The 25,136-nt window shown below is 41.8% G+C and overlaps 1 protein-coding gene across 1 annotated transcript in view; it reads right to left on the bottom strand.

Moving 5' to 3' along the window:
* DNAH6 (dynein axonemal heavy chain 6) overlaps window positions 1–25,136 on the bottom strand; it is a 287,841-nt gene that overhangs the window by 221,483 nt on the left and 41,222 nt on the right. Inside the window, exons 4-9 of the mRNA XM_062208725.1 lie at window positions 12,819–13,086; window positions 8,936–9,070; window positions 8,728–8,848; window positions 7,962–8,091; window positions 4,841–5,009; window positions 736–852 (exon numbers count right to left, since the gene is read on the bottom strand). Of these exons, the coding sequence (XP_062064709.1) occupies window positions 736–852; window positions 4,841–5,009; window positions 7,962–8,091; window positions 8,728–8,848; window positions 8,936–9,070; window positions 12,819–13,086 (940 nt within the window). The remainder of the gene's footprint in view (window positions 1–735; window positions 853–4,840; window positions 5,010–7,961; window positions 8,092–8,727; window positions 8,849–8,935; window positions 9,071–12,818; window positions 13,087–25,136) is intronic.

The raw sequence follows: 25,136 nt of genomic DNA, 5'->3' as shown, positions 1-25,136 counted from the left end.
TACCTGACTGGAGCAAGAGAACGCCCTTGCAAGAGAGACTGGGTCCTTTCTGAGAGAAATTCTGCAGCAGGCGTGGAAGAAGCAACGGCCACATTGTAATCTGACTTGAGAGCAGGCTGCGTGTCGAGGAACCACAGTGGGCTTCCAGGACCAGGGATCATCTGCAGCTCACATCTGTCTACCGCTGGAGACAGCTGGGTTCTTGCAGCAGCCTGAGGGGCCTCAGAGGAGGCTCCTTCTGCAGCTGAGCTGGAGATGAGACCCCAGTCCCAACACAACATGAGCTGCACCCTGGAGATGCCCTGAGGCAGAGGATGAGATGAACAGTGAGCATCCAGACCCCTGACCCACGGAGCCCAAGATAATAAGCAGTGGTTGCTCTGTGCTGCTCACTTTGTGGGCTTTTGTTACAGAGCAATAGGTAATTGAACCAACCAAGTTCTCTCAGATGCAGGACACTTGTTAAAGATTTCAAAGGTGGTATTTATAACATTGCTACTTCTTGAAGGGATACCTATAGCCAGTTCCAGGTTTTGTACTGAATGTCTGATCTGCCTCACATTAGAGACAGCTTTCAGCAAGTCTGTAGGCACGTGTGCCACCACGCCACCAAGCAGAGCCATGCTTTCTCTCTCAGGATGCTTCTGGAGAACTGATGACTAGCTAAGGGTAAAACAGTTGCTTCATTTTCCAGAACCTAGCTTATCTGTGGACATTACATGAAGAAACACGTACCAGAAAGTCTTCCAAGGATGGCTCAAAGAGTAGAGAATGGACGGTTAGAATCAGTTCTGTGAGAAACATGGGAATGAGAGATTCGTCTTCTTCTTGTTTTTCTATCACGGGGGCTCCCTGAAATAAGCACATTGGTGATGTTATAAAGACACAAGTACCAAGATGTAAAGTAAATAAAAAAAAAAACAAATAAACTTAAGTTTATACAAATAGTTGAATTAATTACCTCATGGAAAGCCTTTCAAAGAACAATACCACAGAAAATTTTAAAAAAAGGCAAACACTGAAATACTACATAGCAACATAAAAGTTTTTTTTTTATTTTGAAAATCATTAATAAAATGGAAAGGCAAACAATAAACTGGGAAAATATATTGGCAGTATATAAGCCAATACAACATTGGCTATATTTAGGTAGAAATATAGTTGACATAGTTAACAGAAATAATACTATCAAACCACTTAAATAGAAAAGTGTTAAAATAGAAATGCACCTGAAAATGACAATTTTAAAAATACAAATGACCAATCAACTTCCTCCTTTTTTAGTTCTTTAAAATTGTTTTTTCAGTAACATTTGCTGAGTATTTAATGTGTTCCAGGCACAATGCTAGGTATTCCTGTAATTCCTATACCAGTCATATTAAATGGTAGCATTACCACTCCCATGAGAAAATGTGACCTGGAGAAGATAGAAAATTTTATTCAGGCCACACTGGCTATTATTCAAACTCAGGTCTTTCTGATTTCCATACCTATGCTCTTATCCTGGCCCAGGGGTAGCAAATAAAACAATATAGTATTTAGGAGCAGCAATATGATGCTTTGTACTCAACAAAATGACAAAAAAGAAAATGAGCAACATCTGCTGAGCATGTGGGCAACTGTGCATCCTCCAATATTGGTAGGAAGGCTGTTAACTGACAAAACTCTAGAGAGTTATACATCAATTACTGATCAAAAGTTAAAAGGTGTTTTCTATTAAAGTGTACATATTTCTGACCCAGTAAGTCTACATTTAGCAATTTTCTCTAAGGAGAAAAATCAGAGATATGTGAAGAATATCTAGAAAAAGATGTTCTTTGCTGAATTATTTTAAGTAGTGAGAAAGTGATCAATAAAAGAAAATGGATTGGGGCCAGCACTGTGACGCAGTAGGTTAATCCTCCACCTGTGGTGCCAGCATCCCCTAGGGGCACCGGTTCTAGTCCCAGCTGCTCCTCTTTCAATCCAGCTCTCTGCATGGCCTGGGAAAGCAGTAGAACAGGGCCAAATGCTTGGGCCCCTGCACCTGCATGGAGACCAGGAAGAAGCTCTTGGCTCCTGGCTTCAGATCGGCACAGCTCCAGCCATTGTGGCCATTTGGGGAGTGAACCAACAGAAGGAAGACCTTTCTCTCTGTCTCTCCCTATCACTGTCTGTAACTCTACCTCTCAAATAAATAAAACCTTTAAAATTAAAAAAAAAGAAAATGAATTACAAGAATTATATTTCTGTGAGAAAATATTACATGAGAAGAAAGTATGTCATCTCAAGAGATTTTTCACAATACATTCAGTGGAAAATGATAAAGCTGTAAGTAAATAATGATGTCATTTTCCCCTTGGAAATTGTTGTCTCTGGGTAGCAGAGGATGACTTTATTTGTACATTTCTGTGTTTTTAAATTTTTCTTCACTTAGCCTACATTATTTTGTTTTTAAAGATTTATTTATTTATTTGAAAGTCAGAGTTACAGAGAGAAGGAGAGACAGAGAGAGAGAGACAGGTCTTCCATCCACTGGTTCACTCCCCAATTGGCTGCAAGGGCTGGAGCTGAATCAATCTGGAGCCAGTAGCTTCTTCCAGGTGTCCCACGTGGATGCAGGGGCCCAAGGACTTGGGTCATCTTCTGCTGTTTTCCCAGGCCATAGCAGAGAGCTGGATTGCAAGTAAAGCAACCGGGACTTGAACAGGTGCCCATATGGGATTCTGGCACTGCAGGCAGAGGCTTTACCTGCTACGCCACAGTGCCGGCTCCAGCCTACATTACTTTTATTTTTAAAGGTTAACTTTTTATTTGTTAGGTAACGTAAACTATAACACTCTGAAGAATAAAATAATTTTCCCTTTTTAGTCCCTTAAGAGTAGATTTTACAGAGCATGTTATATAAATTCTGATAAAAATCCAATTTATCACTTCGTTTATGGATTGTGCTTTTGTGTCATCACTAACAAATGATTGCCTAATCCCAGGTCACATGTATTTTTCCTATGTTTTCTTCTAAAAGTTTTATAGTTTTATGTATCCCCCTTAACTTTATGATCCAGTTTGTTTTAATTTTTGAATAGGTGTTATTTTTAAGCTGAGGGCAACTTCTTTAAATTTTCTTTCCTTTTTTGGACTATTGATGTGCAATTATTTCAACAAGTTTTTTTGAAAAGCTATTCTTTCTGCATTGGCTGCTTTTTATCTTTGTAAAAATTAATTAGCTGCATGTGTTGCTTTATTTTTAGATTCTTTATCTTTTTTTTTAAATGAATTTCCATTTATTTATTTGAAAGTCAGAGTCATAGAGAGGGAGAGGCAGAAGTAGAGGCAGAGAGAGAAAGAGGTCTCTAACTGCCAGTTCACTTCTCAAAAGGCCCCAGTGGCCAGGGCTGGGCCAGCTTGAAGCCAAGAGCCAGGAGTTTCATCCAGGTCTCCCACACGGGTGCAGTGGCCCAAGGACTTGGGCCACCCTCCGCTGCATTCCCAGGCACATTAGCAGAGGACTGGATCAGAAGTGGAGCAGCCACTTTTTGCATTGATATGTGTGTTTCTCTGTTCTTCAATATCACTATGTTTGACTACTGTTACATTATATACAAATATATGACAACTAACCTACATTACTTTTACAATTGTATTACTATTTAAATGTGATAGTCTTTATCACAGGAGGAATTGGAATAGGGAGGAGAGAGAGCAATGAAAAGCAGCATGTGACTACAATTAAACTTTTGGAGAAAAGGGAAACTGAGGTAAAGAGCTCCAGGTCTGGAATTACACAGTTTTTCCCTGGAAAGGAAGTTGAGATGAGGAGGTAGGAAGTTTAATGAAACCACATAAGCAGGTTATTCTATGTTTTTAGGTATTCTAGCAAGAAGCTATTATCAAAATGGAGCTAAGGGAAAGCTTATTGGGAAACTTGGATAGGAGATAGTGTTATTTCTCCTTAACCTCAGCTAAAATGCCCATTTTTTGTACTATTTTATAACCAGTGTCCCAAACTATGTCTCTAAGATCAGCATCCCCTCCCAAAGGTAACCCAAAACATAAAGATAAACTTCCGTTACTTGCTTCTCTAAATAAACTACTGCTGTATGTTTCTATTATATCATTTTTCCTGATTCTCTGTGTCATATCATGCCCATTATGACACCCAAACTTCTTGACTTTCAACACTATATACTTAGAATAAGGAATGGTACATGGTAGTAAGTACTAAAGAAGTATGTCCAGGGCTGGCGCTGTGGCACAGCAGGTTAAATCCATGGCCTGCAGTACCGGCATCCCATATGGCCACCAGTTCGAGTCCAGGCTGCTCCACTTCCAATCTAACTCCCTGCTAATGAACCTGGGAAAGCAGCAGAGGATGGCCTAAGTCCTTGGGCCCCTACACTCAAGTGTGAGACACAGAAGAAGTTCCTGGCTCCAGGCTTCCACCTGGCCCAGCCCCGGCCATTGTGGCCATTTGAAGTGAACCAGGGGACAGATGATCTCTGTCTCTGTCTCTCTCTGTGCCTCCTTCTCCCTGTCTGTAATTTTGCCTTTCAAATAAATATATAAATAAATCTTAAATGAAAAGAAGATGTTCTTCCAAGAATATATGAATGACCTTTAGCAAATTCCTATGAGAGGCAGCAACATTCTGACAGCACAGTCGGCTCTTACTCTGCTGCTAGATACTTACTGATGTGCTGCTGGTTTTCCTTTGACTGCTACGCACATGGTAGGCTCTGATTAAACTGTGAAGTCACCTAAGTATTTCTCAATATTCCCATAACAGAAAATCGCATTTATTCATAGTAAGCACTCCTCAATATGTTAACCAATGAATATTCTTAATTTTGTCTGAATATACCTTTTTATCAGTGACTTCAGTCTTCTCTTCAGTAATCCATCTCTGAATGACATCTGCTGAAGGTGTTCGCTTTAGCTTGTCAGCAAGATAATTCAAAAGAGAGTTAACAGAATTTACTGTTAGGACGTGCATTGTGTTCTGAATTAGGTAGTCATTTAGACGGATAAAGCTTGAAAAGAAAAAAAAAACACAGATTCAATTTTCACACTTTTGACAGTGGCTCTAAAGCAGGTGTTAAAGTATCATACTTCTTCTTGAATTTTCATTTATATATTATAATATCAGAGACTTATTGTCCACAAGAGTTGTTCTTAGATAGTTGTTCTTAGATATTCGTCCTTTTAAAACACAAACATATTAAAATGTATAGCATACATTTAGCTAGGTGTTCTAACTCATCAATAGGATAGTTTTCTTTTTTAAAATATTTTATTTATTATTTTATCAACAGGATATGCAATGAGCAATGTAGTTGTTAAGGAAAAGGCACCCAGCTTGTCTTGAAAAAGGATTATAAGATCTTTTTAAGATGTTAAAGATTGGGGCTGGTGCTGTGGCGTAGCAGGTAAAGCTGCTGTCTACAGTGCTGGCATCCCATATGGGCACTGATTCAAGCCCCGGCTGCCACACTTCTGATCTAGCTCCCTGCTAATGCACCTGAGGAAGTAGTCCATAGGGCCCTGCACCCATGTGGTGACCAGGAAGAAGCTCCTGGCTCCTGGCTTTGGATCAGCCCAGCTCCAGCTGTTGTAGCCATTTGGGGAGTGAACCAGTGAATGGAAGTGCACTCTCTCTCTCGCTCACTCTCTCTCTCTCTCATCCTGTAATTCTGCCTTTCAAATAAATAAATGAATCTTTTAAAAATGATGCTAAATATTAAAAAAATACATCTGAAACTTGTACTCTAATAGTAGAACTATGAAATCTTTGCTTTTTGATATTATTTATTTATTTATTTGACATGTAGAGTTATAGACAGTGAGAGGGAGAGATAGAGAGAAAGGTCTTCCTTCCATTGGTTCACTTCCCAAATGGCCCCTATGACTGGCATGCTGCGCCGATCCAAAGCCAGGAGCCAGGTCCTTCTTCCTGGTCTCCCATGTGGGTGCAGGGGCCCAAACACTTGGGCCATCCTCCACTACCCTCCCAGGCCACAGCAGAGAGCTGGACTGGAAGAGGAGCAACTGGGACTAGAACCTGGCAAGTGAGCCACAGCGCTGGCCCCAAAATCTTTGCTTTTGAGTAAATGTTGTTTGACAGTAACTGCTAACCCAGAAGTGCAAATTTTATCTTCTTACTTGGGGGCTCAGGATACAGAACATGTGAGCAAGACAAATAGAGTAACTTTCTATCCTGGTCAAATAGAGCTCCCGGGTCCCTACTACCTTGAGGTCTGGGATGGTGTCCTCAGACATGGCTTCACTGACTTTGGCTGCTACAGACATTTTCATACATAAACTGGTAAACAGAAGACAGTTGTAAAATTTGTTGCAGGTGGGGCCAGCACTGTGGTGTATCCGGTAAAGCCACTGCTTGTGTCTCTGGCATCTCTTTTGGGTGCCAATTCAAATCCTGGCTTCTCCACTTCTATTCAATTCCCTGCTAATGCACCTAGGAAAACAATGGAAGATGGCTCAAGTGCTTGGGCCCCTGTACCCACATAGGAGACCCAGAAGAAGCTCCTGGCTTCCCCCTGGCTCAGCCCTGGATATTGTGGCCATTTGGAAAGTAGTCCAGCAGAGGGAAAATTTCTCTCTCTCTCTCTCTCTCTCTCTCTCTCTCCCTCTCCCTCTCCCTCTCCCTCTCCAACTCTGCTTTTCAAGTAAATAAAATAAATCTTTAAAAAAATGGTGGAAGTGAGTACTAAGTAACAGTAATCAGTGTTTTCTAGTTCCACAGACAACTTTTCATATGGTGTTTGGTGATTTTGTTTCCAAGAGTTATTTTTATTTTTATTTTTTCTACTTTTTTTAAACTTTTATTTAATAAATATAAATTCCAAGAGCTATTTTTAATCATATGATTTTAGAGTGATGGAAAAATCCAAACCCAGGACAGTCAAAGCAAGACACCACTGGGTTCCCTGTTGAGTAAGCAAGTGGCAGAGGGAATGCTAATGAGGAAGATATTGCTACCTTCCCTGATTCCCAGCTACAAAACCCACCTTAGGGTTAGGGTGGAACATTGTGTGGTTCTAAGGTTGAGTATAGTTCTCTAGTGATCAAAAAGCCGGGCAGCCCTCCAACACTATATGAGGGACTCCATAAATCCGTGTGCCTGACTTCTCCTTACCACAGCCAGCTCTATTTAATGGTCTCTGTGTTCCAGGATGAGCTGGAGAGAAACAGAGCCATAGAGATGAGAGGGGGGCTCTTGGCTCTGGACTTACTCTCCGGCTTCTACCAACCAACTTACTCCAGGAATTGCTCTGCTGGGTGGGACCTAGAGAAACAGGCTCCTGAGCATGCACTCAGGTCACCATATCCCCCAAATTCATCATCACTATCAATGAACCCTCCTGAAGGGTTTAATTTTTTTAATCAAATGACATATAATTATTTAAACATTTAGTTTATTTATTTGAAACTCAGAGTTACACAGAGAGGGAGGGAGGGAGGGACACAGACACAGACACACACACACACACAGATCGCTCAATCTTCCATTTGCTGGTGTTCTTCCCAAATGGCTACAAGGTCAAGGGCTAGGCCAGGTTGGAGCCAGGAGCTAGGAACTTCATCTGGGTCTCCCACGTGGGTGACAGGGCCCTAAATACTTGGGCTATCTTCTACTGAATTCCCAGGCAAATTAGCAGGGAGTTGGAATGGAAGTGGAGCAGCAGGGACTTGAACTGGCACTCATGTGTTCCCAGCATTGCAAGTGGTGTCTTAACCCTCTGTATCACAATGTCGGCCCCAGAGACATCATTTATTTATTAAAAGGAATTATATTTTTTATTTTATTTTTTCAACATATATATCTAAAGTATACAACATGATGTTCTGACATATATAATGAAACGCAAATTAACATATCTACCACCTTCCAGGGGTCAAGTTTTAACAAAACATGAGCAGGACAGATGCTCTAATTTTTCTTAAGAGAAAGATTAATCATTTACCACGTTAGCCTCATGCAATGATGCCTTTTGCTGGCCTGTTCTGTGTATGTCATTTTCTCAGATTCTCCATAAGTAGGCAATTCAACTGGGGTTTCATGGAAGTGTCTACCATCTGGCAACTTACAATAATCTAAGGACAACAGAAGGTACAACAACATGAATTTCTGTGTAAGAATTCTTTTTATCAGTGTGGATTCAAAGAAAAGAGAAGTAAAATTCAAATACAAAATTGTCTGGGCTATAAAGCATTTCAAACACCAGCACGTAGAGTCCAGTTATTCAAAAGACTTCCATATCAAAGGTTTTCAACTCAACAAAGGACTGTAGATAGTTTATTAGGAGTTGATTTATACCATGCTATCTCTTTCCTAGGAATATTTTGCTTTCCTTTCCGCTTTGCATGTCAATAATTCGAGTGTTCATGGCAACTGGGCCAGTCCCGAGATCCGCCTAATCTCCTAATTGTAACAAAACCTACTGCAGCAAGTTTAAGGCTCTGAGTCTCCTCTAAAATGCTTAAAATTGAGCAAAATTCTGTATCCAGTTTAAAAATGTTATACACAAGAAAGATTAATGTGACAAAAATGCAGTAAATGATGTTTTCCCTCCTTCTGCAAAACACATCAAATTTATAACATTGCAAGCAAAAGTTTGCAGGAATTGAAAAATAGGATCATTATTTTAACTTTAAAATGTAGGATAAAAAGGCGCTGATGTTTTAGAAAGCTGCTACTTCTGACATGTCGAGGTTCTTTCCTCTCCATACCCTCAAGAGTTTTAAATGTGCAGTCGTCAGGAATAAATCCCACGGCGCGCAAGGCACATCGACAAGCCTTCCTGACCACGTCTTTGGCCTCATTTCGAAATTCTTCTAAGCGCTCCGTCACCTGAATATTGATGAAGATGTATAATTAATGACACTAAAGTAGTAACAGGAAAACTATACCTTGAGTCTTATAGAAATAACTCCTTACCTCTGCCAGTCTTATGACTTGTGCAACCTTAAATTCCTGCAGGGTGTAGGTGTGACATTTTTCAATAGAACAAAGTCCCATAAAACTCAATTGATAACACAAGTCATTTATTTTAAGAAGAGCTGGTCGCAAATACTAAATGAAAACAGGAATTTATCATTACTTAGTAAAAAAAAGAAATCTTGATTTAAAAGTATAAAAATATTTGGAAAGCAAAATGGTTATTAACAACAATAAAAAGCTAAAGTTACAACTATAAAATCCATAGATTAAATAAGAACACTTCCGAAACTTTTTCCTTAAAGTATTCTTTAAATTATCAGATTTAATTTGTCTGAATTTCCTGTTCATTTTGCAAAGACATACAATGGAATGAAATTTAGTGTGAGGAACAGAAGCCTGGGCAATGACTTTAGGTTTGACTAACGACTTTGACTGTTAAAAGGTTCTTTATGTTACCTTGAGTAGCATATAATGTCCAGTCATAATGATAATACAAGGGCCCGTGCATTAATCTAAAAGGCTATGACAAAGAGCAAAGGTGAAACTAACTTTATATTTTCTGTGGCTCTGGAAGACTGCTTTATTGTTCTCAAAATATTAAACATGGAGTTAGCAATGACCCAGCAATTCTGCTTCTAGATATAAGCTTAAGAGAAATGAAAATATATGTCCAGACAAAAACTTGTACATCAATGTTTGTAACAGCATTATTTTTAATGCTCAAAAGTCAAAGCAACCCAAATATATGTTAACAGATGGGTAGATAAATAAAATAGGTATATCCATACAAAGAAATATAATCCACTGTTGAAAAGAAATGTTACGCTACAACATAGATGAATCATGGAAACATTATATCAAGTAAAAATGTCCATCACAAAGAAACCTATTTATGATCATGTTTGTACAAAATGTACAGAAAAGTCAAGTCTATGGAGGCAGCAAGCAGATGTACAGTTGCCTAGAACTAGGAAGAGAACAGGGGATTTAGGGAGAAATAGAAATTACTAATGATTATTGACTTTTCTTTCTGGAATGATAGATATGTTTTAAAATTGACCATGGGGTGTCTAGCACTGTGGAGCAGCAGGTTAAAGCCTGGGCCTGCAGTGCCAGCATCCCAAATGGGCACCAGTTCGAGTCCCGGCTGCTCCACTTCCAATCCAGCTCTCTGCTATGGCCTGGGAAAGCAGTAGATGATGGCCCAAGTCCTTGGGCCCCTGTACCCACGTGGGAGACCTGGAAAAAGCTCCTGGCTCCTGGCTTCGGATCAGCTCAGCCCTGGCCATTGTGGCCATATGGGGACTGAACCAGAGGATGGAAGAACTCTCTCTCTCTGGCTCTACCTGTTTGTAACTCTGTCTTTCAAATAAACAAAATAAATCTTTAAAAAAAGCAGACAAAAAAATTGACCATGGAAATGGTTGATAAATTAGATGACTGTACTAAAAATTATTGAACTGAATACTTTAGATGGGTGAAGTATACACTATGTAAATTTTATATTGGTAAAGTTGTTATAAAGAAAATTCAGGCATAGGTGCTGTCAAGGTTACTTTTTTAAAAATTACAAAAAATGCTATTCTCTTCCTTCCTGCTCTAGAAGAATATGTCAGCCTAGCTAGCTAATTACAAAAATAAAGCTAGTGGGGTTGGCACTGTGGCACAATGAGTTAATGCCCTGGACTGAAGCACCGGCATCCCACGTGGGCGCTGGTTCTAGTCCTGGCTGATCCTCTGCTGATCCAGCTCTCTGCTATGGCCTGGGAAAGCAGTAGAAGATGGCCCAAGACCTTGGGCCCCTGCACCCATATGGGAGACCTGGAAGAAGCTCCTGGCTGCTGGCTTCAGATTGGCGCAGCTCCAGCCGTTGTGGCCAAATTGGGGACTGAACCATCGGATGGAAGACCTCTCTCTCTCTCTCTCTCTCTCTCTGCCTCTCCTTCTCTCTCTGTGTAACTCTGACTTTAAAAATAAAATAAATCTTTAAAAAAAATAAAGCTAGTATGAAGTGTATGGGTTAGTATGTAATTCATTTTTTTAAAATTATTTTTTATTTTTTGACAGGCAGAGTGGACAGTGAGAGAGAGAGACAGAGAGAAAGGTCTTCCTTTTTGCTGTTGGTTCACCCTCCAATGGCTGCCGCGGTTGGCGCGCTGCGGCCGGCGCACCGCGCCGATCCGATGGCAGGAGCCAGGTGCTTCTCCTGGTCTCCCATGGGGTGCAGGGCCCAAGGAATTGGGCCATCCTCCACTGCACTCCCTGGCCACAGCAGAGAGCTGGCCTGGAAGAGGGGCAACTGGGACAGAATCCGGTGCCCCGACCGGGACTAGAACTCGGTGTGCCGGTGCCGCAAGGCGGAGGATTAGCCTAGTGAGCCACGGCGCCGGCTGTAATTCATTTTTTTAAAATTTTTTTTTGACAGGCAGAGTGGACAGTGAGAGAGAGAGATAGAGAGAAAGGTCTTCCTTTGCCATTGGTTCACCCCTCAATGGCTGCCACGGCCGGCGCACCGTACTGATCCGAAGGCAGGAACCAGGTGCTTCCTCCTGGTCTCCCATGGGGTGCAGGGCCCAAACACTTGGGCCATCCTCCACTGCACTCCCTGGGCCACAGCAGAGAGCTAGGCTGGAAGAGGGGCAACCGGGACAGAATCCGGTGCCCCGACCGGGACTAGAACCCGGTGTGCCGGTGCCGCAAGGCAGAGGATTAGCCTATTGAGCGGCGGGCACCAGTGTATGTAATTCATTTTAAAATCAGTGAGGACTGAAGAGCCAAATCAGCACTGGTAGGAATGGCAGACAGAGGAAACAATAACTCTCAGCACATAAAATAAGAGACTATGGCTTGAGGATTGAGAGACATAATTTTACAGACCAATCTTGGAAGAACTATGCTTAGTTACAGAGTTAGGATATTTGTAGTGTTCAAGATGTGGTAAAAGATGAAAGGTAGTAAAGTAGCTTCCAATGACTGATGGATCTTAATGAAATTAGAGGCCTAGGCATTGAGTTTGATGCCACAGAAGGACTGCAGTGTTTTCCCACAGCTCAGAGTGCTTGATGGCATGGATGACTTGCAATGGTATATCATGTGTGTTTGTTTGGGGCTGATATTTATGTTAGCCATAGTCCTTGTATGTTCCTTTGCTGTATGACTGACATGTTGATAAGAGTCTTTCAGATTACCTCACACAAGATGAAAGAAATGACCTGTAAAAAGCAAGCCTGAGGCTTCTAACCTGACAGAGTGGTGATGCAGTATCATATAAACAGACACCTGAGCACTCAGCACTCTGAACCTAACAGTAATGATCACTTCAATTCACGCCCAGGGGTCAAGCAGAAAACTTCTAATGTGAATTGAAATTCAATATAGAGTTCAAATATGTCCTCACACCCTTTCACAGTTCTTTTTCCATGATCATTGTCTAAAATGAATTTTAATATTTTTCCCTACGGTGAATCCACATATGACATATTGGTACTGCTAATGAAAACAAGCCCCAATTATTTTATACCATAAATTACAGATTGTCTAAGATGAGGGGGAAGAACCAGGCTTCATCAGCTTACTATGCTCAGAATAATACACACAGCTTTCTTGACCAACAAAAAAAAGTGTCTGGAATCCAAAATCTCCTCTTAAATTTTGCATTTTGCAACCTAGTTAAAATTTGCATTTTGCAACTCTAGTTAAAAATGTAGAAATGTCACTAGAGTGCCTGACTTCTAAATGACAAGACAGGAAGAAAACTGCTAATTCTCTTGAAGAGATAGAATGTTCTATTTCAGGGAAAGTCTATTTCAACACCTGTAATATATTCACATGTTCTTTTTTCTCTAAATAATTCACTTACATATGATTAATAAATACATACAGGATTAACAATGAACAAATTTTTCCGTAGAGATTTTCGACATCCAGTGATTTTCTTAGTGCGGACATTCTTCTTCCATACATTGAAAGCTTTCCACTTCCGGAAGAGTGAAAATATGGGAATCTTAGTGAGTTCTCTGTGATACAGATATTCCTGCTCCCACCGATCGATTTCAATAAATTCGATGTCGTCATTATAAATGTGTGTTACCGCCTTTTTGCTAATAGTGTAGTAGTCATTTTTATTGATATTCTCATAAGCTACAACTCTATGGACAAATAAAAATTGGAACAAGTTAATAAAATATTTAATAAAAAATTAAGTAATTGTATTACTCTTGTTGTAAACAGATAAAATGCTTCTAGAGAAATATTATTTAAACTTTCAAAAATTTTAATAAACTACTTTTAGGTTAAGTAAACTACTCAAGAAAAAGGGAGGCAGACAATTGTAAAGAACATTCGGACTTAAATAGATTCCACACTTGGCAATGTGTTTGATCATTATATTTACAAGACTTTTATAAAAGAACAAATTAGTTATAGATTTTTTAAAAATGTAATAGTCCCTTATGACAATCATGTTAAACTAAGTTTCTATTTATTATTAGCTCTTAGAAACTACTCAGTTATATAGAATTATGAGAAAGATCAAAAGAGGAAAACAAGATTGGAATCAAGACTCAGATTAAGCTAAAATATGTCCAGTTTATAGCATTAGAAATAATTCTTGAGAAATTGTTGAATTCAAGATAGCTCTTTTTCAACAGCTGTCAAAGGCATTCTTCCACTTTATGAATAACAGGAAATATGATTATGTAAAGAAAAAAAGCAAGAATGAGATTAAAGTAGATGTAGGCATCAGGAGAAGAAAACAGGGTCATGATGAGAACAGAAAGACTGATTCTTTAAAACTTCTTAAAGAATTTGCTTGAGGCCAGCGCTGTTACGTAGTAGATAAAGTTGGCTCTTGCGGTGCTGGCAACCCATATGGACACCAATTTGAGTCCTGGCTGCTCCACTTCCAATCCAGCTCTCTTTAGTGGCCTAGGGAAGCAGTAGAAGATGGCCCAAGTCCTTGGGCCCCTGCACCCACTTGGGAGACCTGGAAGAAGCTCCTGGCTCCTAGCTTCTTATCGGCACAGCTCTGGCCAATGTGGCCAATTGGGGAGTGAACCAGAGGATGGAAGACCTCTCTCTCTCTGCCTTTCCTCTCTCTGTGTAACTCTGACTTTCAAATAAATAAATAAATCTTTAAAAAAAAAAAAGAATTTGCCACAGCACAAAAACATTTTCTGGAATTTCAGCTATAACATTAGAAATTTTGTATGTAACAAATATTCTATGATAGAATAAGTGTGAAACATAATATAGGGCCTTATTAAAATATATTTAGGGATCATGAAACTCTGTGACAGCTTATAATAAGATAGAACTTGGGAACAAATAAAAAAATTCCAAACTGTTTCTTTTTTTTTTTGGACAAGCAGAGTTAGACAGTGAGACAGAGAGAGACAGAGAAAACGGTCTTTCTTCAGTTGGTTTACCCCCAAATGGCTGCTACGATCGCACCAACCCGAAGCCAGGAGCCAGATGCTTCCTCCCTGGTCTCCCATGTGGGTGCAGGGCCCAAGCACTTGGGCCATCCTCCACTGCCTTCCTGGGCCACAGCAGAGAGCTGGACTAGAAGAGGAGCAACCGGGACTAGAACCCAGGGTGTCGGTGCCGCAGGCAGAGGATTAGCCAAGTGAGCCACGGAACCAGCCTCTATGGTTTTTTTTTTTTTTAAAGATTTATTTATTATTTGTAAGTCAGAGTTACATAGAGAGAAGGAGAGGCAGAGAGAGAGAACGCATCCATCTGCTGGTTTACTCCCCAGACGGCTGCAGCAGCCGGAGCTGTGCCGATTTTAGAGCCATGAGCTTCCTCTGGGTCTCCCATGCGGGTACAGGAGCCCAAGGACTTGGGTCATCTTCTACTGCTTTCCCAGGCCACAGCAGAGATCTGGATCAGAAGTGCAGCTCCGAGACTTGAACTGGCACCCACATGGGATACCGGCCCTATAGACAGAGGCTTTACCTGCTATGCCACAGCGCTGACCCCCAAACTGTTTCTATGTTAAAACCATGCAAAAAATAATGTGTACTAGAAAAAGGTTAGATAGAACACACCAGTGAAAATCAACTGTTTCCCATGTCTGTGTTTTCTGGTTCTTGGCTCTGCATTTTGAACCTGGAGTCCATGACCCTAGCATAAACTTCAGGTCAGCTAAGAAATTTTTGCTTGTGTTGTGTGTAAACAAATTCATGTACCAATATGGTTTGTTTTTAAAAGATTTTTAAAAATCTCATACATTTTGGGTTAATCAAAAAGCAAAGGATCACGGCATAAATAATTTTTAGTTTTGAATAAGGGAGCTGGTGTGGCATGACAGGTAAAACCATTGCCTCCAATGTTGGCATCCCATATGAACGTTGGTTCAAGTCCTAGCTGCTCCACTTCCAATCCAGTTCCCTGCTAATGGCTCAGGAAAAGCAGTGGAAGATGGCCCAAGTGTTTGGGTCCCTGCTACTCTTATGGGAGACCCAGTTGAAGCTCTTGGCTTTGGCCTGACCCAGCTCTTTCTGTTGCTTCCATCTGGGGAATGAACCAGCAAATGGAAGATCTCCCCTCTCTTTCTCTCTCTCCCTTTTTCCCTCTCTCTCTGTAACTCTTACTTTCAAGTAAATTAATAAATCTTAAAAACAAACTGAGGAAGAAGAGTATTTTTGATTCCAAGATGGCAGAATAGTGAGGGGGCTTACTTCTCTAGGCTTGGGGAAGATAGTTTTAAAAAAAAATGGAGTGAGTGCAATCTCAAGGAAGAGATAGGGAGAAAACTTCAATGGAAACTCCTTGGAAGGAAGGGGGATTCTGTGGACCTGCGGGGAGAGTGTGGACATGCAACATGAGCACAGACACAACAAAGGACCCCAGTAGCCAAGAACCTGAGCACCAGATCTGGACAGTGAGGTGACATTAGACTTCAGCAACCCATGCCACTGTGAGGAGAGCCTGGCGTGAGTCCAGCCTGGGACCCTGTGGGGGACAGGGTACCTGCCAACCAAGAGGAAAAAAGGAACATGTTTCTTTCTCCCTGTCCCAGCACACAGCTACTGGTTGAGTGGGGGTGGGCACTATTTTGGACATATGTAACAGCTGCATTAGTTCATGTCCATGCCTGCCCAGCAACCAGCTGAGAAGAGACACCTGAGTCTTTCTGGGAGGACTGATGGGACTGGTCACCCACATAGGATTGTGAAGTGTCCCCAGGCTCCCAACACATCACAGGCTCTGGGGCTCACACTGCCTAGGCAGAGCACCCACAGGTGTTGTCTCTGAGAGTGTCTCTGTAACTCTGTGGATGGGACACGCTAGTGGGGTAGGGCAGAGTGGATGCTTGGCATCCTGTGACTGTGGGAGGCTTGTGTGATGAGCTTGTGGGGACACAGTGACTGCAGGAGAGGACACAGATGGCTTCTGGGTCTCTGGGCACTCACTGGGAATGGCTCCACATGCTAATAGCTTCCTGATTGCCAGCAGTGGGTAGTTGCAACAAGATCCTTGCTCACACTGAGGACTGCACTGATCCTTTGTTTGATTATTACAGCAGCGTGGATGAGTATTGTACCCACTGTGGGCTAACACCAGGCAGGGCATTGCTCATTTGGAAGAGAGGAGGTGAGGGAATGACTATGCCAACAGAACTGATCAAACTTTCCCTTCTGATAAAAAATAGATCTACCACGCTCAACTTGGGTTATGTCCTGAATACCTCCCCCAACTTTGGAGCACTGAACAGAGCTCCCTGACACACCCAGCACACAGCTCTGTGTATTCATGAAAGAGCAGATGTTCCACTAAGCCACAGAGGCATAGGCATAGCCATCAGAGGGAAAAAACCAAGTATCTCCAAAAATGCCTAAAACTAAATGCTGAAATTCAAGAAGTAAGAATAAGGAGGACAACATGACAACCCTCCCAAAGGAACACAACAATACTTAAATATTCCAAGTGAAGATGAAGAGATTGATGAAATGCTGGAAATTAAATTAAAGAATTAATCATAGGATTACTCAGAAGCAATTAGAAGCACATCCGCAAATTAAAGAAATACAAACATGACATGAAAAAATTTTTCCCATGAAATTGAGATTTTAAAAAGAAATCAAAACGAAATATTATAAATGAAGAATTTGGCCAGTGCCGTGGCTTAACAGGCTAATCCTCTGCCTTGTGGCGCCAGCACACCGGGTTCTAGTCCCGGTTGGGGCACCGGATTCTATCCCGGTTGCCCCTCTTCCAGGCCAGCTCTCTACTATGGCCCGGGAAGGCAGTGGAGGATGGCCCAAGTCCTTGGGCCCTGCACCTGCGTGGAAGACCAGGAGAAGCACCTGGCTCCTGGCTTCGGATCAGCGAGATGCGCCGGCCGCAGCGGCCATTGGAGGGTGAACCAACGGCAAAAAGGAAGACCTTTCTCTCTGTCTCTCTCTCACTATCCACTCTGCCTGTCAAAAAATAAATAAAAATTAAAAAAGAAATAAATGAAGAATTCAATAGATCAAATAACAAATGCAGTGGAAAGCCTGAAAACAGACGTGGTGAGGCAGAAGAAAGGATATCTGAGCTAGAAGACACATCTTTGGAAATTTTTCAGAGGGACAAAAAAAAAAAAAAAAGAAGAAGAAAGGAAATCAGAAAAAATTAAAAAGTGTCAGAGATTTATAGGATACTATCAAACAACTCATAATATGGGTGCACAGGAGTTCCTGAAGGCATGGAAAGAGAATGGATTAGAAGGCCTGTTTATGTGAAATATTTACAGAATACATTCCCAATTAGAGAAAGAAAGGGACATCCATGTACAGAGATGACCAGAAGAGATCTTCACCATGACGCATTGTAGTTGATCAAACTTTCCACAGTAAAACATAAAGAGAAGATTCCAAAATGGGCACAAGAGAAACACTAGATTGCTTTCTAGTCACTTTCGAAATAGACTCAAAGCTGACTTATTATCTGAAACTCCATAAGCTAGAAGAGAATAGTGAGACACAGCTCAAACATTCAGAAAAGAAAACCTGCCAACCTGGAATTCTGTACCATACAAAGCTCTCATTTATGAATGAAGGTTGAAGACTTTCCACAACAAACAGAAATTCAAAGATTTTGTCACCACTCATCCAGCCTTACAAAACATGCTTAAGGATGTGCTACACACAGAAACACAGAAAAATAACCATCACTATGAAATGCAGAAAATCTCTCAGTGAAGGTAAAAAGGAGATCCAAAGTATATAATAGGAATATTTATGAAAAAAAATGGCAGGGCCAAGTCATTGCTTTTCAATAGTAACCTTGAATTTAAATAGGCTCAACTCTCATGTTAAAGGATATAGGCTGGCTGAATGGATTAAAAAACAAAACTCATCTGTTTGTTGCCTACAAGAAACACATCTCACCAACAGATACTCGTAGACTGAAAGTGAAAGGATAGAAAAAGGTATTCTGTGCTATGGAAACCAAAAAAGAGCTGGTATAGCCATCCTAACATTAGACAAATTAAGACTTTAACACAAAAACAGTTAAGAGATATAGGGCACTATGTAATAATTAAGGGATCAATTCAACAGGAAGATGTGACTATAATAAATATATATGCATCCTTTGGCCGGTGCCGCGGCTCACTAGGCTAATCCTCCGCCTTGCGGAGCCGGCACACCGGGTTCTAGTCCTGGTCGGGGCGCCGGATTCTATCCCGGTTGCCCCTCTTCCAGGCCAGCTCTCTGCTGTGGCCAGGGAGTGCAGTGGAGGATGGTCCAAGTGCTTGGGTCCTGCACCCCATGGGAGACCAGGAGAAGCACCTGGCTCCTGCCATCGGATCAGCGCGGTGCGCTGGCCGCAGCGCGCCAATCGCGGCGGCCATTGGAGGGCGAACCAATGGAAAAGGAAGACCTTTCTCTCTGTCTCTCTCTCTCACTGTCCACTCTGCCTGTCAAAAAAATAAATTAATTAATTAAAAAAATCAATATATATGCATCCAATGTCTGGGCACCTGGCTATTTAAAAGAAATGTGAAGGGATCTAAAGGGAGACATAGACTCCAGTATAATAGTAATGGAGGAGCCAGGCGCTTCTTCCAGCATGGCTGCATCATTTTCAGCAATGGACAGATTAACCTGACAGAAAATCAGCAAAGAAACAACACAGTTAAGCAATGGGGGCTGGTGCTGTCGAAGATAGGTTAATCCTCTGGCTGCAGCATGGGCATCCCATATGGGTGCTGGTTCTAGTCCCAGTTGCTCCTCTTCTGATTCAGCACTCTGCTATGACTTGGGAAAGCAGCAGCAGATGGCACAAGTCCTTGGGCCCCTGCACCTGTGTGGGAGACCTGGAAGAAGTGCCTGGCTCCTGGCTTTGGATTGGCCCAGCTCTGAGCCCTTGCAGCCATTTGGAGAGTGAACCAGTGGATGAAGACCTTTCTCTCTGTCTCTCCCTCTCACTGTCTTTAACTCGACCTCTCAAATAAATAAATAAAATCTTAAAAAAAAGCATTTTTCAAAAAAGGGAATGCAAATGGCCAAGACACATGAAAAAAGGCTCAAGATCCCTAGCCATCAGAGAAATGCAGATTAAAACCAAAATGAAGTTTCACCCACCCCAGTTAGAAAGGCTTTCATACAAAAATCAACAACAAATACTAGCAAGCAAAGGGTACTCAAATCCACAGTTGGTGGGAATGTAAACTGGTGTACCCACTATGGAAGACAGTATGGAGATACCTCAGAAAGCTGCATATGGACCTACCATAAGACCCAGCCATCCCACTCATGGGAATTTATGCAAACAAAATGAAATCAGCAGATGAGAGAGTTATCTTGGAGTGATTTTCTCCCAAATGTGAAACTTATAACTTGCCATCAAGCCAACCTAAAAACCAGGACAGCTGACGGTGGCCCTGGCACATGTCTAGAAAGCTCGCTCTGCAGGCTTCATCTGCTTCTGACAGCAAAGGTGATCCATGATGTTGACTTGTTGATGATCGGTGACACTGGGAAACCCCTCCCACTTACATATTTTTTTCTGCCCATTCAAGATCTTTATTCTTAAGCCCCTAAACATTTTCCTTCTCTATACATCTTAACTCTCTGTTTCTAAAAAACAATTTACTTATTTCAAAGTTGGAGTTAGAGAGAGAAAAAGAGGGAGAGCTTCCATAAGCTGGTCTAAAGACTACTATTATCTAGCAGTTATTGATGTCTGTAGATTTATTAACATCTAACAAACTTTATTAAAAATTTTTAAAAATATCCTGGATTATAGTAATCTATGCTATCTAGCATGTTGATCTACTAATGGTATTTACTATTGTATTTGCTTTTCTGGTTCCAACTAAAAGGTTTTCAATAAACTGGTGAAACTGCAATTCTGCATTCTAGCTTCTTGATCCTCCTGTTCTCAGACTAATCTAAAAGCACAACTTTGTTCTATATTTTGTTCTTGTACGTGCTTTATAAAGTTTAAACCCTTTCTGAGTGGGCTGGGTCTCTTCTGCTGTGGTGTTGATGTAGCTTGCTGGTACCACAGATTCATTTGATAACATTTCTAAACAAAAGAGATATTTAGGCAAAAAGATAGGGGTATTGCTATAGTTCAGAAATTCAAATTTGAGACAATCTTAACTTCATTGCCTAATTTCTAATCTTTAAAAACTACTATGTTTGTCTCATAGATGTAGTAATTTTCAAGCTTTAACAGAAATTTGTCCATTATGAATGAATAGAAAAATACTTGTCAAAAATTAATTGTAGACCTTAATGCTATTAGAAAATGAATTTTTAAAAATTTAGAAAATTTGCCGGCGCCACAGCTTACTTGGCTAATCCTCTGCCTGCAGCGCCAGCATACTGGGTTCTAGTCCCAGTTGGGGCACCGGATTCTGTCCCAGCTGCTCCTCTTCCAGTCCAGCTCTCTGCTGTGGCCCGGGAGGGCAGTGGAGGATGGCCCAAGTGATTGGGCCCTGCACCCGCATGGGAGACCAGGGGGAAGCATGTGGCTCCTGGCTTCGGATCGGTGCAGTGCCAGCCGTAGCGGCCATTTGGGGGATGAACCAACGGAAAGGAAGACCTTTCTCTCTATCTCTCTCTCTCTAACTCTGCCTGTCAAAAAAAAAATTTAGATAATTAGTGTTAAAATGTTTTATTTTTGGCCAGCGCCGCGGCTCACTAGGCTAATCCTCCGCCTTGCGGCGCCAACACACCGGGTTCTAGTCCCGGTCGGGGCACCGATCCTGTCCCGGTTGCCCCTCTTCCAGGCCAGCTCTCTGCTGTGGCCAGGGAGTGAGTGGAGGATGGCCCAAGTGCTTGGGCCCTGCACCCCATGGGAGACCAGGAGAAGCACCTGGCTCCTGCCATCGGATCAGCGCGGTGCGCCGGCCACAGCACGCCTACCGTGGCGGCCATTGGAGGGTGAACCAACGGCAAAAAGGAAGACCTTTCTCTCTGTCTCTCTCTCACTGTCCACTCTGCCTCTCAAAAAAAAAAATTTATTTTTGACAGGCAGAGTGGACAGTGAGAGAGAGAGACAGAGAGAAAGGTCTTCCTTTAGCCGTTGGTTCACCCTCCAATGGCCGCCGCGGTAGCGTGCTGCGGCCGGCGCACCGCGCTGTTCCGATGGCAGGAGCCAGGTGCTTCTCCTGGTCTCCCATGGGGTGCAGAGCCCAAACACTTGGGCCATCCTCCACTGCACTCCCTGGCCACAGCAGAGAGCTGGCCTGGAAGAGGGGCAACCGGGACAGGATCGGTGCCCCAACCGGGACTAGAACCCGCTGTGCCGGCTCCGCAAGGCGGAGGATTAGCCTGTTGAGCCACGGCGCCGGCAAAAAAAAATATTTTTATGTTTTTATTTTTTAAAGAAAAACTCAGGATGTGATTAGAAAAACAGGACAGTAATTTTATGAATTTAAAAAGTAAAATGAAAAAGTAAAAAAACATTTTAAAATCTGTACACATGTATCATTAAAAGCACTTTAGAAAACTGGGAAAGCCTACAGTGCTCTTTACCAAAGCGACTTTATTAAATTATGCTTTGAGGTAAGAACTTGGTGCCACAGTTACGCTGCTGCTTGGAACACCTACATCTATATCACGGTCCTTGGGCTCTAGTTCTAGTCATGGCTCTGCTCCCAATTCCACATCCTGGGAGGCGGCAGGTCAGATGGCTTGAGTACTGTGTCCATGCCACCTAAGTGGGGGATCTGGATTGAGTTCCTGTTTCCTGACTTCAGTCAGGCCCAGCCCTGGCTTTTGTGGGCATTAGAAGAGTGAACCGGTGGATGAGTGATCTTTCTCCTTCTTGCTCTCTTATCTCTTTGTCTATTTCTCTCTGTCATTCTGCCTTTCAAACACATAACAATTTTTAAAAAGAAGAAAGGAGAAATGAAGGGCTAGAAACAATATTTGGGAACATGTATAAATTGTTATTTTTTGGGGGGAAGATCTAATACTAAACAATAAAAATACTATGAAAATAGCTATTACATATACTATCTGTGAATAGAAAAATTATATAGAACAAGAACAAATGAAACCAAAACACAAAACTAAACAAGGATTTTTTATGTTCCTTATGTGCACAAAACAGTTTTGCTATTAAGCTTTCTTGTAGAAAACTAAAGACAGAGTCTACAGAGACAATTACCTTAAGTGACACGATTCATTAGCAAGACAACATGGGCTGTATCATGTCCTACTAGTAGGCTGCTCGCTGGCCAAGGGGATTACATATTCTTACCCCTTAAAATATTTTCCGAATTCAGGAAGTTTAACAGGGTAGCCATATGAATATTACGAAAATAAAATTTCACTTGCAGCAAATTTCTCAATGATTTTTCTTTTTAAAAAATAGATAAATTTCGAGGGGGCGGAGCCAAGATGGTGGATAGTGAGGACGTGCGCCTTAGTTTGGGAAAATAAAGTTTCATAAAAGTGGAATTACTGTAGCCTCAGGAAAAGACTCAAGAAAAAAAACTGCAGAGGAAACGCTTCCGGATCTAGTGGATGTGACACAGAGGACCTACAGGGAGCCCACCGCGTGGAAAACCAACCGCGGGAGACGAGCCGAGCCGCAGGAGCCAAGCCGCAGGAGACGAGCCACAGAATCTTGCCAGCGCAGGAACCAACGGAGGGTAAGACAAAGACCTCAGAAACCCGAGACATTGGGGGGGGGGGGGGAAACAGAGGCCTCTCCCTTCACTCACCAAGCAAAACAAAGAGCACCGCGATTTTACATATGTAAAGTGCAGCCAAACTCAGTAACTTTGGCGAAACTCAAGAACACTTTGAGGGCTGCATAAAATCTTTGTGTGGTCCCAGGGGTAGATCAAACGAATACTCACAGAGGCCAGATTTCAACTACCCTCAATTCCACTCCCAACTGGGTCAAAAAAAAAAAAGAGAGAGAGAGAGAGCAATCCAGCAAGGAGCAAGGGAGTGAACAATCTGGAAGAGTCGCTCTTTGCACAGCCTTAAACCTGAAGATTCAAGCATAGCTCTCTGGCCACACCCATCACAGCCCCTAAGGATCCATCAAAGCAGACAGCTCACTTAGAGGCATAGTATAACGAGAAAAAAAAAACACCACAGCAAAAAAACAAAAACAAAAAACAAAAAACAAAAAAACAAAAAAAAAAAACATAAATTATCTCCAACATGCCAAACAACAAACATAGAAGCCGAGGTAACAAGAGCAAGGAAGACACTATGACGCCCCCAAATGAACAAGACACGGCAATGCAAGATTATGAAGATGAAGAGATAGAGGAAATGCAAGAAGCAGATCTCAAAAAATTGATAAGAACATTAAGAAGTTCTCAAAAACAAATTCTTGAACTACAGAAATCCTTAATGGACAAGATAGAAAATCTCTCTCGTGAAAATGAAATATTAGACATTTCTTCCACTTAATAAGGCAGCACCACACATCATTTACACAGTAGCAAAGTAAGGTAACCAACAAAAAATGAATAAATCATATGTAAAAAATAATTTGAAGAGTAGGGGATGAAACAGCATAGGAAACTCTTCCGGAACTAGTGATTCACAGTGTACCTGCGTGGAGAGCGTGGGAGCCCAAGTTCGGGACACCAGCGGCAGACTCAACACACCAGCGCTGGAACGCGAGGTGAGCCGAACCACAATAGCCCGAGACACCAGCGGGCAAGCGGAAAGAGGAGGCTAGAGGGAACGAGGCTTGAAACTCCGTGGGGAAAAATTCACCAGGCTAACTAGAAGAGAGAGAGGAAAAAAATAAAAAAAGTGACCTATACGGACACAAGTTTCTCTCTCTCCGCTCACCTCTCAAAGGCGAGCAAGACAGAGCAGGCGCCATTTTGGATATACGTCATAAGCAGGGCGACCTCAGGTCTGCACCAGCCCTGAGCCTAGCAGAAAAACCTGACTCTGGGGGGAGGGGTGAAATAACAGGAGATTAGCATCTAACTTGGCAACCCAGTGGGAGATTGCAGGAGAATTGGAGCCCACACTGAGGGCAGCAGAAATTCCCTGTGTGGTCCGTGGGAAAGAGCTTACGATCTCTGGCTCCTGTGGGTATATCATTTGCCTGCTAATTACCTCCAATTACGTTCAGCTGTGCGGAATTACTTCCCTTTTAAATCAAAAAAAGAAAGAGAGATTTACCACACCTAACCTGGGAGTGTCATCTTTGACACACCCTCAACCCTGAGGAACCAAACACAGCTCTCAGTCCACACTCATCTCAAGCCTCTAAGGCTCCACTGAAAGCAGACAGTCCACTTAATATAGAGCCATAGTGTAACAAGAAAAAACACCACAGTGAAGAAACCAAATATCTCCAACATGCCAAACAACAAACGCAAAAACCAAGCTAACAAGAACAAGGAAGACACTATGACACCCCCAAATGAAAAAGACACCCCAATTCAAGATTATGAAGATGATGAGATCGAAGAAATGCAAGAAGCAGATCTCAAAAAATTGATAAGAACATTAAGAAGTTCTCAAAAACAAATTCTTGAACTACAGAAATCCTTAATGGACAAGATAGAAAATCTCTCTCATGAAAATGAAATATTAAGGAGGAATCAAAATGAAATGAAACAACTAGTGGAACAAGAAACTGTGATAGTGACGAGAAATCATAATGAAATGAAGAATTCAATAGATCAAATGACAAACACATTAGAGAGCCTTAAAAAGAGAATGGGCGAAGCAGAAGAGAGAATATCAGACTTAGAAGACAG

The sequence above is a fragment of the Lepus europaeus genome, chromosome 13 (genome assembly GCF_033115175.1).
Source record: "Lepus europaeus isolate LE1 chromosome 13, mLepTim1.pri, whole genome shotgun sequence".
Lineage (NCBI taxonomy): Eukaryota > Metazoa > Chordata > Mammalia > Lagomorpha > Leporidae > Lepus > Lepus europaeus.
Note: the sequence above shows the minus strand (reverse complement) of the source record. Positions and strands in the feature narration are given on the sequence as shown.